The sequence below is a fragment of the Strigops habroptila genome, chromosome 9, assembly GCF_004027225.2.
Source record: "Strigops habroptila isolate Jane chromosome 9, bStrHab1.2.pri, whole genome shotgun sequence".
NCBI classification, from domain to species: Eukaryota; Metazoa; Chordata; class Aves; order Psittaciformes; family Psittacidae; genus Strigops; species Strigops habroptila.
Genome location: NC_044285.2, coordinates 42,970,156 through 42,985,375, shown reverse-complemented (window position 1 = coordinate 42,985,375; position 15,220 = coordinate 42,970,156). Strand labels below are relative to the sequence as shown.

The window sequence follows — 15,220 nt, the reverse complement described above, 5'->3', positions numbered from 1 at the left end:
ATCTATGTGTTTCAGAGAAGGGGAAACATTCCAACATCTCGACTGTTCCCAGGCTTCAGGGGTACAATCATAAAACCTTTCTGAATTATTAATTTGGGCCACAAGATGAAGCAATTTGGATGGGCCGAGATCCTGAGCCGAAAACTGATAGAGAAACAGCTCTGAGAGCTGTACGGAAAGGAACAGCGAAGGCTTCTTCCCACAGCCTGACACTGGACAAGCCCAGCAGCTGAAATCTTCCTATTACAAACCCCATCTGCATTACTGAGATTAGACGCAGGGCATTTGGCAGGTCTGTGCTCATTCCTGGAACAGCGAATGGAAACCAGTGCCAGGATCAGCCCTGTGGCTGTGGCTGCAGAGACATGGGGCTGCAAAGGGGCTTCAGGAGGTCCCACATGACAACCCAATGTACAGGGCAGGGGCTATACATACCACACACGCTCCTTCCTCCAGCACTGGTTGTCCCATGTCGCCTTTGGGAATTCTCCATCACCTCCACATGGCTGCAGCTTGCTCCAGCTGTGCTCCGGGAGCAGCCTCCTCTGCTCCCTTTCCCAACACCAGCTTTCCTAAAAATCCAGTGCATTTCTTCTTGTCTTCCCATAGCGGCCACGCTGCTGCTGATTACACAGTCATTATTAATCTGCTTACAAGAGAAAGGGTCTAAGGTCTATTCCAGCAGTAGGATGAATCCCAAGCTGATGATTAATCATCCTATTTGCCACTTCCCAAGTAAGACAAGTAGCCCTTAAGGAATGTCACAAACACCAAATCTATTTTCTCTTTTCTGGGCTGACCAGATGATTTAAATCTAATGTCAAGGCAGATCTTCCAAGGACAAAAAACTGTGGATCTAGTCAGCCTAGAGGCAGGGACAAAGGAAAAGAACCTGAGAAGCCAGAAATTCCCCAGGAAGTTGAGTGTCTGTTTGGTTCACAGTGCAGCCATTTAAAGAATCATAGAATGTTTGGATTGGAAAGGACTGTAAGAGCATCCTAAAATCATCTAGTTTCAAACCCCCTGCCGTGGGCAGGGACACGTCACATCAGACCATGTCGCCCAAATCAATTCTACCCTTTAGTGTGCAGTGCAAGAAATCTGTCTAAGTCTGGGTAGCAGCACAGACGGATGACACACACTAATGCTTTTCATAAATCTGAGAACATTCTTAACTTTGCTATTTATTTACTAATTTCTTTACATGCAAGCAGTCCAGTTTCAAGGCGATTCTGCAGCGCTGGTGCATCTGGTTCCAGGTCCAAGCACCTCCCCAGCTTTAGCACGTCCTTCCCCATTGTGCCTCCAGGAGGGACGAGCTACAACTACCACTTGTCTTCTGAGGTCACCCAGTAACCAGCAGCGCCTCAGCCTCAAATCCCACTCCAGCCCAAGCACTGGGAATAGGGTTGGGAGGAAGCCAGGCACTGTTGGGAAGCTGTTGCAGCACCCTCAGACAGAACACCAAGGAGCATGGACACACAAACAGCAAAGCCTCCTGTGAGTGAACAGCGTGTGCAGGTTCCTGCAACACGAGAGCCTCTTCCTCATCAGTCATTGTAGTTGCTGCTGCCATCAACATTGCTCCAGACTTTTTGGAAGGACTTGAAGAGAACCTCAGCTTTGAAAGAGAGCTCCAGAGGCAAGTAAGTTGATTCTGTACCAAATACACCGTTTCCATGGAGAACAACAAACTTAATCCCTTATAATCTTGTAATTGAACTGTACCACCACTGCCAGCCAAGCCACCAGAAGCTCAATGCTGCCCTCAGCAGAGCCAGAAAACTACTACAGGTAGGATCTGACCTTTGGATTGAACGTTGTTGCTGATTTACAGCTCAAAGTCCGTCCTCTTTGCTCCTCTCAGCTGCGTTGACCAGGCAGAGATAAAAAACCCCAAAAGCCAGATTATTTCCCTTTCCGAGAGCACAGAGCACCTCACCTCCGCGCAGACCTGCCTGCAGCTACGTGTAGAGCACGCTGTGCGTGCACCTCCTCCAGCCACCAAGGAAGTGACTCACAAACTGAAGCACCTACCAGCAAACCAAGCACCAGGGCTGCTGGCTTCTCAGCAGAGATAACTCAGCCAGGTCGACACGTATGGCTTTAGAACCCGTATCTCATTTTAATTAAGACCAGACACTTCCACCTAGTTTCCAAGTGTAATTACAGTCAAGCCTATTAGTGCAGATAACAGCGTGTTGCTGCTCCACCGAGGTGTGATCACCCTCCGCCCATGCCGGTATCTGCTGCGCCTCCTCCTCGGGCTGTCCCCGCTGCAGGGTTCCAGCGGTTGGTGGTTCATACCCAACACTGCCCGTCTCAGTGAGTCATTTATGTGTCACCTCATTTGTGAGGTGGGGAGAGCCCTCCAGCCACACCGGGGGAACATACTTGTCCTCTGGCTGCGCAGGGGGAGAGGGACACTGAGGGGCTTTGTGCAAGGCCTCTGCGGTTCTGTAGCAGGAACTGCTAAACCAAAGCAAAGCTGCCTGTGAAACACTATCTTACAGCCCCCCAAACAGTGAGCCTGGATTTAGAGGGGAGATTGAGATGAGCTCTGAGGCAGAAGCTCTTCCCTGTGAGGGTGCTGAGGCGCTGGCACAGACTTTTCCCAGAGAAGCTGTGGCTGCCCCATCCCTGGCAGTGTTCAAGGCCAGGTTGGACACAGGGGCTTGGAGCAACCTGCTCTAGTGGAAGGTGTCCCTGCCCGTGGCAGGGGGCTGGAACTGGACGAGCTTTAAGGTCCCTTCAACACAAACCAGGCTGGGATTCTGTGGTTCTATGGCTGGCAGCATCCCAGCAATATCCAGTCATGGCTGTGGCTCAACCCTGGGTGTTAGGCAGGGCTGTCACAACAGGGGACCTTTGGGGATGTGCCAGGCTCCTGCCTTCCACTGCTCACAGATACTTCTTTTGAACAAAGCCTCATCGCACTGGCTGTGAGGAGGGACCATCACTGCTCTGAACAGGCTCCCAGAGCAGCCCCTGCCTTGCACGAGAAGGTAACACACAGCCCCAGCTCCCCTCCTCTCTACTCAGAGCACCTGACGCTGTGAGCTTTGCACCCAGCCTGGGCACGGCTGCACACCCCGTTTCCCCCAGTGGAAGGAGTCACTCATGACAATTCAGATGTGGTTACCATGCTTTGAATAACCAGTACCCCAAAAAACCACCCCAAAACAGCGTGGCTTGTGAGTTGGGGCACTTCAGGAGGATGGAACACACACCAGTGAGCCCAGCTTGGTAATACAGGTATCTATTTTATTAAAAAAGTTACAAACAGGTGGACTGTAGGGTTGTCTTACAAAATGACAAGAATGAATCTACTGGAAAAATCCTTTTTTTACAAAGCATTACAGGTAATTGTTCCGGTTTTGCACTTGTTATTCCAGATTTCACCTCTCACTGATAAAGATACAGTACATTAGATACTTGATGGTAGGTTACATTTGTCTTTGTAGAGCCCTACTGCAGTGATTTGAACAACTCCTAAACAGATGCCATAGTAAAGACAATACATATTGCATTTATTATTAGCCTCTTACTCTAATAAGCAACTTCACATGCAATCTATTGAGGAAGCCTAAAATAACTTTTGGTCCCTTTTTCCCCCTAAAGTGTGCTGAAGAAACCATCTCTCATTTTCCCAGTCCTGTCACTCTAAACTAGTTCAAGTTTTAAAGTTCTTTTTTTTTTTTCTTCTTTTTTCATTTTTTTTGTGCTGAGGTCCATGACAATGAACACTGGTTTGATAACTACCCATAGGAATGAACCGCTGATTCAGAGCAACCAACTCCTTCCCCCTTAGACAAAACTAAGCTCTTGATGAATTACTTTTATTTCCTATTACTTCCTTACAACCTACAAAAAAGATCAACGACCATCACTTCAATGAAAGAAACCTACTGTGAAGACAAGGTTTGGTTTAATTCTGATATTAAAGTGCAAACCTAAGCATTAGCCTCAGCCTCTTCATAAGGTTTGTACAACAGGGGAAAAAAGAAATATTCAAGTAACCCCACAGGAAAACTAAACGCGGGTATTTCGTTACCCAAGCAGGAAACCGGGTGTTCCTCCTCTGCTCAGGATTCCAATTCAACACTGAACGTAGACTCAGAACCTTTATTTCTGCTACCACTGTCAAGTCAGCCTGCATTATTAGCAATAAAACACATTAGTGTGAGATACTGTACCGGTCAGCTTTTATTGTTTGAAATGCCATCATCCACAATACAATTGGTGAGTTTTCAACTGCTTAACCTCGTCTATCCATCACTGCTTTTGCTGGAGCTTTTCTCCAAGTTCTTTAGCTGCTACAGGGAGAGAATGGACATTTCTAGAAGCATGTTCAAATGACTAAAGCTGGGCTCCTAAAAACCTAGAACTTTGGTGCAGTAGGTGAGCTGCAGTTATTATACTTCTGCAAAACAAAAAGTACACGTTTGAAACCACCGCTAGAAAAAGCTCTCATGTATGCAACATGTTAATCAAACTGAACAAAAGAATCCCATCTATTCTTTGTACATGTTCATTCTGCTCTTTATACCTGTGTTATTGTTAAAATCTTCAAGTATTCAGAGAAAATGTTGCTCAGGTAAACAATAAGGAAGGCAATGGCTGTTTAAAGCACGCTCGCAGTTAGTATCACTGGAACCTGGTGCTTTTCCCCTTCTTACACCAACTTGTCTCTAATATTAAACTGGTTTATTGGGAAATCAAACCAAACCAACTAAAAAGCAATTTGTGACAGTGCAAGAAAAACTTTAACAAATATTGCTTTAAAATATTATTCAGAAAGACAAATATTAGGAACTATAAAATGTAAAGTGATCTTATTTGCATTAGATTTACATGTGCAGAGGTCTACTAGATGTCTCGATGTGCCAGGCAAAGCTGAGCTGACCAACCAGGCATAGAGCCCATCCTGAAGGATACATTATCCCTTTTCCAAGGCATAAAGAAGCTATTTGTAAACAAGCAAGTTGAGAAACTCAGTAGAAGGAAAAGTGTGCTGCCATTTTTCAATGCTACAATTGTCATTTTTGATTAAGCGAGTTTAGGAAACCCATGATTGCAAGAAAAGAAACATCAGCTGGAGACTTTACCTCCCAACCCAAGCAATCCCTACTGTCAAATCGGACCAGACACTGGGTCACAGCTGCATTTACCAAGAAAAGGGATACTACATCCATACAACAGAGGTGCCTTCAGTATCTTCTCACGACACTGTCACACGTAAACAAAAAGTCTCAGAGAATGACCAAGTACATGGTAGAAGAAAACTTTGCAAATAGAATAAGCACTGATGCGAGGTAATATACAGAAGTAACCATTTGTTTAAGGCTCAATTTATTCTCCATTAAAACTCTCTTCTTTTAAAAGGCATTGAGTAGGTAATACTGAGTTTAAGTATTTAATAAATACAAGTTCAGAAATTGATTAAAGAAATCAATTAAAATATTAAAAATGAACTCTTGCATATTAGCCATTATATGAACTTAGAAAGCTATAAAAGGACTGATAGAGAAAGAACAGATCTTTAAACTTATGGTAAACATGCTAAGCATTCTGATTAAGGTGTGTGGATCCTGCAGGCCACCAACCTTACGCACTTAGATGTATGGCAATGTGCTGTAATAGAGACAGGTTTACCAAGGCTCAGCTCTGCAACCTGGGCTGAAAGTTCTCCAAAGCAGCATCTGTGCAAGTTTCCTCTGAGTTTTATCTGCAATTTAAACAAAATAACTAATGAAAGCCATATTCAACACACATTCAAAGTGAACCCAGCTTCTCCCACAGTGCAGAAGACCTGGTTTGCCACACTGAGCTCCAAAGCACCGCTTTACACAGCAGCATTCTCGAGGTTCTCCTCCTCTAACTCCAGTGATTTAAGAGGCAAGCCCGTTAACAACTCACTGCTATGAGCTGCTGCTCCTGTGGGATATTAAATTGCTTCTAAAGATCTGAAACAGGTAGGAAGCACTACAGCACCCAGTAACATGAAACAATGGCATTTTGTAGTTCTAGGAACAGGTAGATGAGCCAACTAATTTAGTTTTGACATCTGAGTTCTCAGCATTCAGATCCTCTAAATTACTACTAAAACACCCCCTAGCATTTACACAGCCTCAGCAGGAACACACTGTAAGCCACTGTTCCCTGTCAAGCACACAAATGTCAGTGGTGTGACTAACATACTGTGTTTCTGATAACTTGCTCACCCTTCACAAGATTTATCTGCAGAGAGATCCTAAAAGCCTGAGTTGAAGCTCAAAGTCTGTAGAAACCTGCCCTTCATGTGCACATGCTGCACTGCAGCTCAATCCTTGGCTTTTCGGGGGTTTTGGTGAGTCTATTCCTGAAGTAATTTTTTCATAGGAGTCAGGTCCCTCCTACTGTACTGTTTGTTTTCTGCTCTCCATTAGCAGTTTGTCACGACAGAGTGCTCTGACACAGCCAGGGGTCCCCTTCTCACCTAACAACTGGTCACCCAACACTCAGGAGCAGGGTTTCTGTACTGTCAGGAGCAGCCAGCCAGGATTTGCTTGCTTGTTGGTAGTTTTCCAACTCACAGTAACTCTCACCCAGCCTGGCGGGCACAAGTCCCCTCACACACTGTTGCTGGTCACCAGTTTTAGATGGGGAGGGTCCCTGTACTGTCAAAACAACAAATATTTCACTTGCAATGGGGATGGATTAAACCAGTTTAATAGGTGTTTTATCTTTGCTTAGAGCAGAGGAGAGGCAAACCACTGACCATGCAGCTCCTCATCCTACCAGAGTTAAATCCATCCCAAACCTTCACCCAAATCTAGCATCCAGTGCTGTGGCCAGCAAAGAATTGCTCAGGGTAGTGAGGACAGAGAAAGCAAGTGCTGGTATTTTCCTCCACATGCTTTCAGCATCTTGTATTTGCAGGTTAGGGACCTCCCAGTTCAGATTTATCATCTTTCCATTTAATTTGTGCTCAGTGCTACAATTGGCACCATATAGGACCTTATCTGGCTTCACTTGCCCAGGAAATCTCTATAGCACTTTCTAGTCTCTTTTGTGAGCAGACAGGAGAGAAGGGGACGTGAGACAATCTAGTCATGTACATTTGTGTGTGTTGCACAGCCACAGAGCCCACAAGACAGTGTACTTTAAGTCTGCATCCCTAGAGGAAAGCACTCTTCCTTCAGTACATGCTAATATCAGTTGCTCATGAATAGAGGGGACAGAAATCACTAACCAGCATCAGTCTTTCACCCAGTGTTAAGGTGTTCCCAATCCCATTAGTACCTCTATAGAAAACCTTTAACACACCAGCACTGTAAGAGGTGCCACATTTTAAAGAGGAGTTAAAATATGAAACACTAATAGTGACAATTCAAGAGAAATCCTACAGCAAGGAAGAGAGCAGCTACTGGCAACCTCACCCCTGTGGCTGCAGCGGTGACCTGACAGCAGACCACTGCAGAAGCAACAAAGGGAGGGGGGGGACAGGATGCAAGAACAATGCACGCTTTTAAAAGGAACTATGGGTTATCCTGATGATGTGGGTTTGTTCCATCCTTCATTCACCCAAAGCAGCCGACTGAACAGCAATTTAAGCAAGTGTGACTCAAAAATACTGTGGAAGAACCTACACAACATCATACTTGACAGATGGGCTGAGGTATCAGTACCAAAGAGAGGTCAGGGTACCTGATATTGAAACAGCCTTAGATGAAACCAAGTCCATCATTTAATTCACCCCTTCAATTGTCTTCTCCAGAAGAACTGCAGAGACTCAGGCTGGTTTTATGTAGTTGATTCTGAACCAACTGCTCCAGAGCTAAGACTCCTCCTGGATGCAGACAGGTCACAGAACTCAGAGATGCTGCTGCTGATTACGCTAGGACAGAGCTGGAGTTCAAGCCTGCCTCTGACACAGGTTTATCAGACCCCTGGTTCCACTTCCTCAGTTTCACTTTACCTGGGAGGGGTCACTGCTAAAGCAGATGTTTGGGAAGCAGCAATTGTTCCCTGGATCACAGATAAGCAGAAGAACTACAAAGCTGGTTACAGCTATCACAAGACACCATCAGCAGCAATCCTACACCAGAGCACATCAGACAGGAATTATCAGGCAGCAAAGGCTTATCATAAAGTTAATGAGATCCTACACCTACTCAAAGAACAAGGACAGAGTGGGAGCCAGGAAGAAGGAAATATCCCAAAAATGTGAGGTTGAAATGAAAGATACGGAGCACGAGCCTGTGAGGAGCCAGGGTGAGTAACAGAAGTGGTGAGACCTGCACTGAGCAGGAAGCTGCTCAAGGACAGACTTGCTTGTTTGGCACAAGTGAAGAGACTACACGGGGCAGAAGCAGCACCTCCTAGAAGCAAGGAAGCACTTTGCTGCTGGAGGCTTGACCTAGGAGCTAGGCAGAATGAAGGAGAGGAAATCTATTCCACAAGCTTAGAGCATCCTCTGTCTCAAGAGGTCACAAAGACGTAAGAATACAGATGCTGCTTCTGAAGCAAGAGCATGCTCAGGAAACTCATCAAATCTAAGCATTAAGTTATGATTCAAGGAATAACATACGGCCCTGCCCCCTGCCTCCATTTCACCCTTAAGATTAAACTTGGTATTTCATGCTAAATCCAGAAACTTCCCTTAAAGTAACCAATTCTGGAAGTACAAATTTCATGGATAAAAGGCCTGACTGTGTCAGAGCTGAAGACAGCAACCTGCACAGGATGAGCCACCAGTAACCCAAGGACTGCCAGAACCTTTGGCATACCTCAAGTCCACATACTCTCATTTGTGAAGCTGCCTTAGAAATAGCTGAAACCTGACATTACTATATGCAATTCAAGACATTAACCCTGCAGCACGCTTGAAAAAGGAGTAATTCTGTTGATGTACTCCTTCCTATATCCTTAAAAGGCTCTGCAGGAGTGAGGGATTAGTGGACAGGGAAAGACTTTGTGTTTTAATCTGCTCCAACACAAGCAGTTTGCTCACTTTCAGCAAGCAGAGTTTGAACTTACACACACCTCTGAGGTGGAGACAGCAGCCTTTTTTAATTTCACAGAACTGGAGATAAAACCATCATGTATTATCTTGAGTCTGACAGTGCCAGGGTCATGAGCACCTAGAATTTTACATTCACAAAGCACTTGATAACTATCTCAAAGACAAGCTTTGAGACTGCACTCTCTGCCCTTGCACTCAAGATTAAAGAGGATACATGGTCCAAAGCTTCCAGTAATAACTTATTTTCCCTCTTGTCACTCAGGTGCAGAAAGCTCCTTGGACTCGAGCAAGCTCCTGACGTGGCAGTTGGAGCCTGAGCCTCAAGGAGAGCAGTGGTCAAGAGGGACAGCTCCCTCCCCTGGATTTTCATGTCCTCCCTCATCCCTGCACTTGCCCTCAGAGATCACACCGAGCTGTTTGCCAAGACTGGTCCAACAGACACCTGAAGGTCTGATGGACCAGCTGGCTGCACGCAGAGCACCAATGATGGAGAAGAGCCCTTTTCAGTAACATGGATTCAAGCCAATGCAAAACCAGACTTGAAACCGCTACGAGGTAAAACAAGAGCAGAGGATGCCCAGAACCACTTGCACAGGAGTGACAGCACTGCTGCGTGCAGGGGGAACACATCCAGTCGCTCTAGCAGGTGAAAGAGGCACTAAGAAAGACCACCACGTGTGTGAGGGGCCAAGAGCAGCTATCCTTGGGGAAGAAGGATGAAACCAAAGCAACACCCGAGACAGGGGAAGCTGCAGAGGCCCCTCCGAGCGCTGCGCTCTCGCCACACCTCTCATGAGTCACAGGAAGGAGTTGTGCAGTAAGAAGCCATTTTATAGTGTGTTCTCTGCTCTGGGGATTTTAGATGAAGAGCACTTTGTACACGTCCTTGACTACTTCATGTGGGCTCCAGGCCACTCCTCACAGCTCAGGGTGGATCTCTCTTAAACTTATCCCACTGATAAGGCAGAAACGTGCTCCAGGTACATTCAGTTTCTGGACTGTACAATTTACTTGTTATTCTTTAAACAAGCTCAAAGTCTTCTCAGCAAAACCTACTGGGAAAGCTGATCACAACAACAATCCCTTTGACCTCCAAGGCAATTCCCATTACTTGAGAATAATTCAGGTACCAACTACAACCAGTGAAGAAACCCACTGCAACATCACAGACCATTAGGGATAACGTAATGTCAAAGAGAGCACTGACAGTCACACAGGTGCACTTTGTTTCACTGTACAATTCCTGCAGGTAAATGCAGCGTTCCCTGACTAACCCTGCTGAAGGAGCACAAGAATCTGCTTGACTCGAGTCATCACGTGCAAGTGAATGCACAAGCTTCCACCTCTTTGGGAGGAAGGCTCCTTCCAGGTTAGACTGCTTAACTTCAGACTCCCTGGCACACCGCATTAACTCGATCAGCACGGTTATGCACCTCAGGTAGTTATGACTGTTCCACCAACCTGCTCTGTATGGCCATGATTGAGGTTTTTCTTGATTTCTCTCACTGGACGATGCAAGTTGTACAACACTGATCTTGTTTCTCAGGCAGGGAGGCATAGTTCATTTGCCTGACGATCTCAGCAAACAGTTCATCCACCATCGTTTTGCTCTTGGCTGAAGTCTCCATGAAGGGGCAGCCCCACTCCTGAGCCAGGGCTCTGCCTTCTGCAGACAACACCTCCCTCTCCGACTCCAGATCCACTTTATTCCCCACTAGGATCAGAGGAACTTTCTCGTATCTCTTCACCCGGACAATCTGGTCCCTCATCGGCTTGATGTCCTGGTCAAACAACCCAGCTGGTTAGTAAGTGCCAGTAACCACGTGGAGTTGCTCTAGAGCCACTAGAGAAGCATTTTTTAACAACCCTCCCAAGCAACTGAACATTCAAAACACATCAGGGACATCTTAAATTCAGACTCGTGAGGATCTAGAGTGCAGAGAAAGTTAAAACCCATCTTTTATTGAAGAAGGGGGTTTAGTTTTATATAAATGCATACACACTTCATATGGTGTGTCTGTACAAACAGAAAGTGCACTCTGAGAGCAATTCTCAGCTCATCCAGAGGAAGACAGAGCAGAGCTGCTTCCAAAGTTGCTTTCAGTTGCCTGAAGACGTGGTCTCCAGCCCACCAACCTGCACCACTCGCAGCAGATGCCATTACACAGTCATTTAGGAAGCCTGTGTTTAGTTTACAGCTAGAGAAAGCTGGTCATTTACATAAAGCCTTCTCACTCCTGCAATGCTTAGAATAATTCATTGTGAACACAGTTAATCACATGTAAGTAACCAAATTAAATGCTGTCAAGAGATTTTATTACCTAGAGATGCATTTATTCAAGTCTGAGCTAACACTGAGAGTTTACTCTTGAAAGTGTGAGTCAATCTCCTCTGCCCCCTGAGTGGTGGAAGTTACTATCAGTACTAAGCTCTACAAACTCTTGCATAGTTCCAAGACAAAACAACTTAAGCACTTGAAGTTACCACTGTGTGAAAGGACTGCAGAGAGTGGTTTACACCTACAGGCTTCGGAGTAAACATGTTATGGGCAGACAAGAATAACTGAGTATTAACAGGGTGGATTACTAACTGTATAATGCTTGAACAGTGGGGGACTCACTGGACCCCAAAATAAGGGAAAACAAAGGGGAGAAGGTGCCCAATGTCACTGCTGTTGTTTTCCAGAGAAAATCAGTCTTCGGCTAGTTCAAGGCCTCTGCTAAGATAAAGTTTAGTCACTAGCAGAAGCAAACACGCTGCTTCAGTGTGGGGAGGTTTGTATTCCAAGGAGCTGGAATACACCCAACTCTGCAACTGAAGCCAAGGCAGTAGCTGCAATTCCCTGTGCTGCATCTAGTGCTGCTAAACCCACTTACAGCCCCCAAATAAAGCCCCATCTCTAGAGGCAGCTGACACTGGCTGAGATATTTCCACTTTTCAGAGAGTTGGGATAGTAGAAATGAAATGCAGACCCACAAATCCTCACATATGGCTCGCTTCTCCTCTCCAGGACTCCACCTACGCTGTGAAGGCATCGAGCTTATGTTAGACAGGAATATATTTTGGGAGAGGGGGTGGAAAATAGCAGCTTATTTAAAAGCTCCCAATTGCAGAACAATCAGACTCTGCAAGAGCCCGTGAAGAAATCTGCCTTTTGGGAAGGAGGAGAGGGGGGAAGGGGAAGTCTCGATTATTAATATCAAGCGATTTCTTCATGGTAGGGGATTGCCAAAAGCTTCTGTTGGGGAAGTGGGAGCGGGTCATTGTTCTCCAGCCCTGGTGGGGGGTTTAACAATGGTGGCACCCTGATAAGGACCTGCAGAGCAAAGAGCAGGCAGCAGGGCTGCGGAACGCGGGGCATTCCCGCTTGTGCCCCGCCAGCGATGAAGGGTTTACACGTGGCCAACCCCAAACCTTCCTCCTCGCCCCAGCGCCGGCCCCGGGGCAGGAGCGGCCGCGTCCCAGGGGCGGCCCCCGGGGCCAGCCGCGGTTACCTGGAAGGACTGCTGGTTGACCAGGCTGTAGACGAGGATGAAGCCCTGCCCGTTCTTGATGTAGAGATCGCGCATGGAGGCGAACTGCTCCGTGCCCGCCGTGTCCAGGATCTCCAGCACCGAGGGGGACGAGTCCACCTCGATCTCCTTGCGGTAGAAGTCCTCGATGGTGGGGTCGTACTTCTCGATGAAGGTGCCGGTGACGAACTGCACGGTCAGGGCGGACTTCCCCACCCCGCCGCTGCCCAGCACCACCACCTTGTACTCCCGCATCGGGCCCCGCGGCCGCTCCCCCGCCAGCCCCGGGCCTAGGGCAGGCGGCAGCGCGGCCCTCGCATAGCCCCGGCCCGCCTCAGGAGAAGGGCGAGGCCCCGCTGCTCCCGCGCCGTCCTGAGGGGGAACAGACACCGCGGTTAACGCCCGGCCCGGCCCGCCCTGCCCGGGCCCCGCAGCCCCGCTCCGCTCCGCTCCTCACCGCCGCTCCGCTCACTCCATCCCGCCGCGCCTCAGGCCGCGGGGCCCGCCCGGAACGGTTACGCTGCGACACCCGGCGACGCGCGCGGACGCGAGCCCCTCCCCGCCGCTTATCTCCGGCCACTTCCGGCGCGGGGGCGGAGGGGACGTGCTGCGTCACCGCGCGCGCGCACGGACACACCGCGGGGGCGCGACTGACACGGACGGATTTGAGTGTGACACCGAGGCGGCCCCGCCCACCACTGGGGGACGGGTTTCAGTGTGACACCGAAGGTGTGTCACCGGCCCGGCCCCGGCGGGGAACACACACCCCACACAACGTGGCGGCCGGCAGGAGGAGCCGCCCGGGCGCGCCCTGAGCCCGGCCCTGGGGCGCGGCGGGCGCCCCCCAGCGGTGGATTTGTCCTTGTTCAAGGGAGTAACGAGAGGGAATAAAGGGCTGGTTTGTCTGAGAGAAAACCATAGAACCCCAGCCTGGTCTGTGCTGGAGGGACCTTAAAGCTCATCCAGCTCCAACCCCTGCCACGGGCAGGGACACCTTCCACTAGAGCAGGTTGCTCCAAGCGCCTGTGTCCAACCTGGCCTTGAGCACTGCCAGGGATGGGGCAAAGTCTTTTTGTCGCTCAGACCTGACCCGATCGTGTGCACAAAGCGTGAGAGAAGAGTCCTCTGATACAACCCAAGTAGCTTCTGGGCACCTTCTGCCAGAGGGGAGACTGAGATGAGCTCTGAGGCAGAAGCTCTTCCCTGTGAGGGTGCTGAGGTGCAGGCACAGGGTGCCCAGAGAAGCTGTGGCTGCCCCATCCCTGGCAGTGCTCAAGGCCAGGTTGGACACAGGGGCTTGGAGCAACCTGCTCTAGTGGAAGGTGTCCCTGCCCGTGGCAGGGGTTGGAGCTGGATGAGCTTTAAGGTCCCTTCCAATGCAAACCAGCCTGGGATTCTGGGATTATGAGAAAAGCTCGGTGAGGACTTTTATCCACCAGAATAAAATCTTACCTAAATTACACGGGATTTGAGTCACTGCTCTCTATTACCTGTAAGTAATAATCCCTCTCCCTTTGCCATTGCCTCGAAAATGGATCTGTCAAGTGAATTGCTGGCATGAGGTAGATGTGCCTGCATGGAAGGTACGCCTGTGCTGGTGAATCACACAGAGTGAGAAGGGGAGCGTTAAGACAGGCTGCCTCCTACTTCAGCCCCATTATAAGCCACGAGTGGTTGCAAAGTGCCTAATGCACTCAGGCTGCTGGGGATGAAGGACAGACGTGATCAGAGCTTCCCATCTAAACTTAACCGTGACACAATCAGTGACAGTGACAAAGGGGCGGGAGGAAAGGGGCACAGGAGGATGAGGGTGACAATAATGAGATTACACGGTCACTTAGGTCCATTGTGTGCCCGTCTTTGGAGCGCTGCTGGTCCATTACTTTTGCCGTGGGTGGAGGAATGACTAAGGGAGAGGAATGGGGCAAAGAGCACAGCGATGGGGCAAGGGGGAGGCAAACAAACATGGTTTTGTGTGGTTTGAGTTAACCAGCAGTGCCTCACTCCTGGGCTGAGCCGCAGCCCAAGCTGCGGGCGCAGGGTTGGGAACGAGGGTGTTTTCCCTCCATGTGCCTATTAGTGTCATTCTCTGTTGCTGGAGATCTATTTCCCAGCACTTTATACCCGGCCACACGTGCCTACAGCTGAAAAAAACACAGAAGGTCAATCTCAAAGTGCACTGACTGTTCATTCCTCATCCTTCGGGTGAGTCCTTCCCTTCTCTGGGCACTTTGCACAGCTCTTTCACTGGGCCACAACTTGGAGCCGAAGCAGGAGCTGGTGATGGAAAAGGTTTTGAAACTCCGGATGGGAATAGCTGCTCCACAAGTGGCCAAGCCCTGAGCCTGGCACCTCCTGCCAGCACCGCCCCGGTGCTGCTCCCTTGTCCTCACCATCCAGTGGGGTGCAGCATGTCCCACATCAAAGCCTGGTTCATCTCTGCTGCCGCTGTCTCGCTGGCTCCTGCCAGGATGAGCTTTAAGGTCCCTTCAACCCAAACCATTCCGTGATTCTATGATAAATGAGCATCCGGGCCCGATCTGATTACTGCAGAGCAGCTCTGTGCTGCTGATGGACTCAGCTGCTCTGTGCCATGCCCACAGCAGCAACAATAATGAAGGCTCTTATTAAATTAACCTGCTAAGACACAGATCCCGCAGGGATGTTCGGGGAATGGGCAGATGGCACGAGCAAGGGCCAG

The 15,220-nt window shown here is 48.7% G+C and overlaps 1 protein-coding gene across 1 annotated transcript; it reads right to left on the bottom strand.

Moving 5' to 3' along the window:
* Positions 1-3,243: 3,243 nt before the first annotated feature.
* RAP2C (RAP2C, member of RAS oncogene family) lies at positions 3,244-13,096 on the bottom strand. The gene is made up of 4 exons (XM_030497611.1): positions 12,977-13,096; positions 12,502-12,891; positions 10,469-10,788; positions 3,244-5,728 (listed from the first exon to the last, which is right to left on the bottom strand). Exons 2-3 carry the CDS (start codon positions 12,772-12,774, stop codon positions 10,510-10,512), a joined length of 552 nt encoding a protein of 183 aa, XP_030353471.1. The 5' UTR covers positions 12,775-12,891; positions 12,977-13,096; the 3' UTR covers positions 3,244-5,728; positions 10,469-10,509.
* Between the last annotated feature and the right edge of the window lie 2,124 nt (positions 13,097-15,220).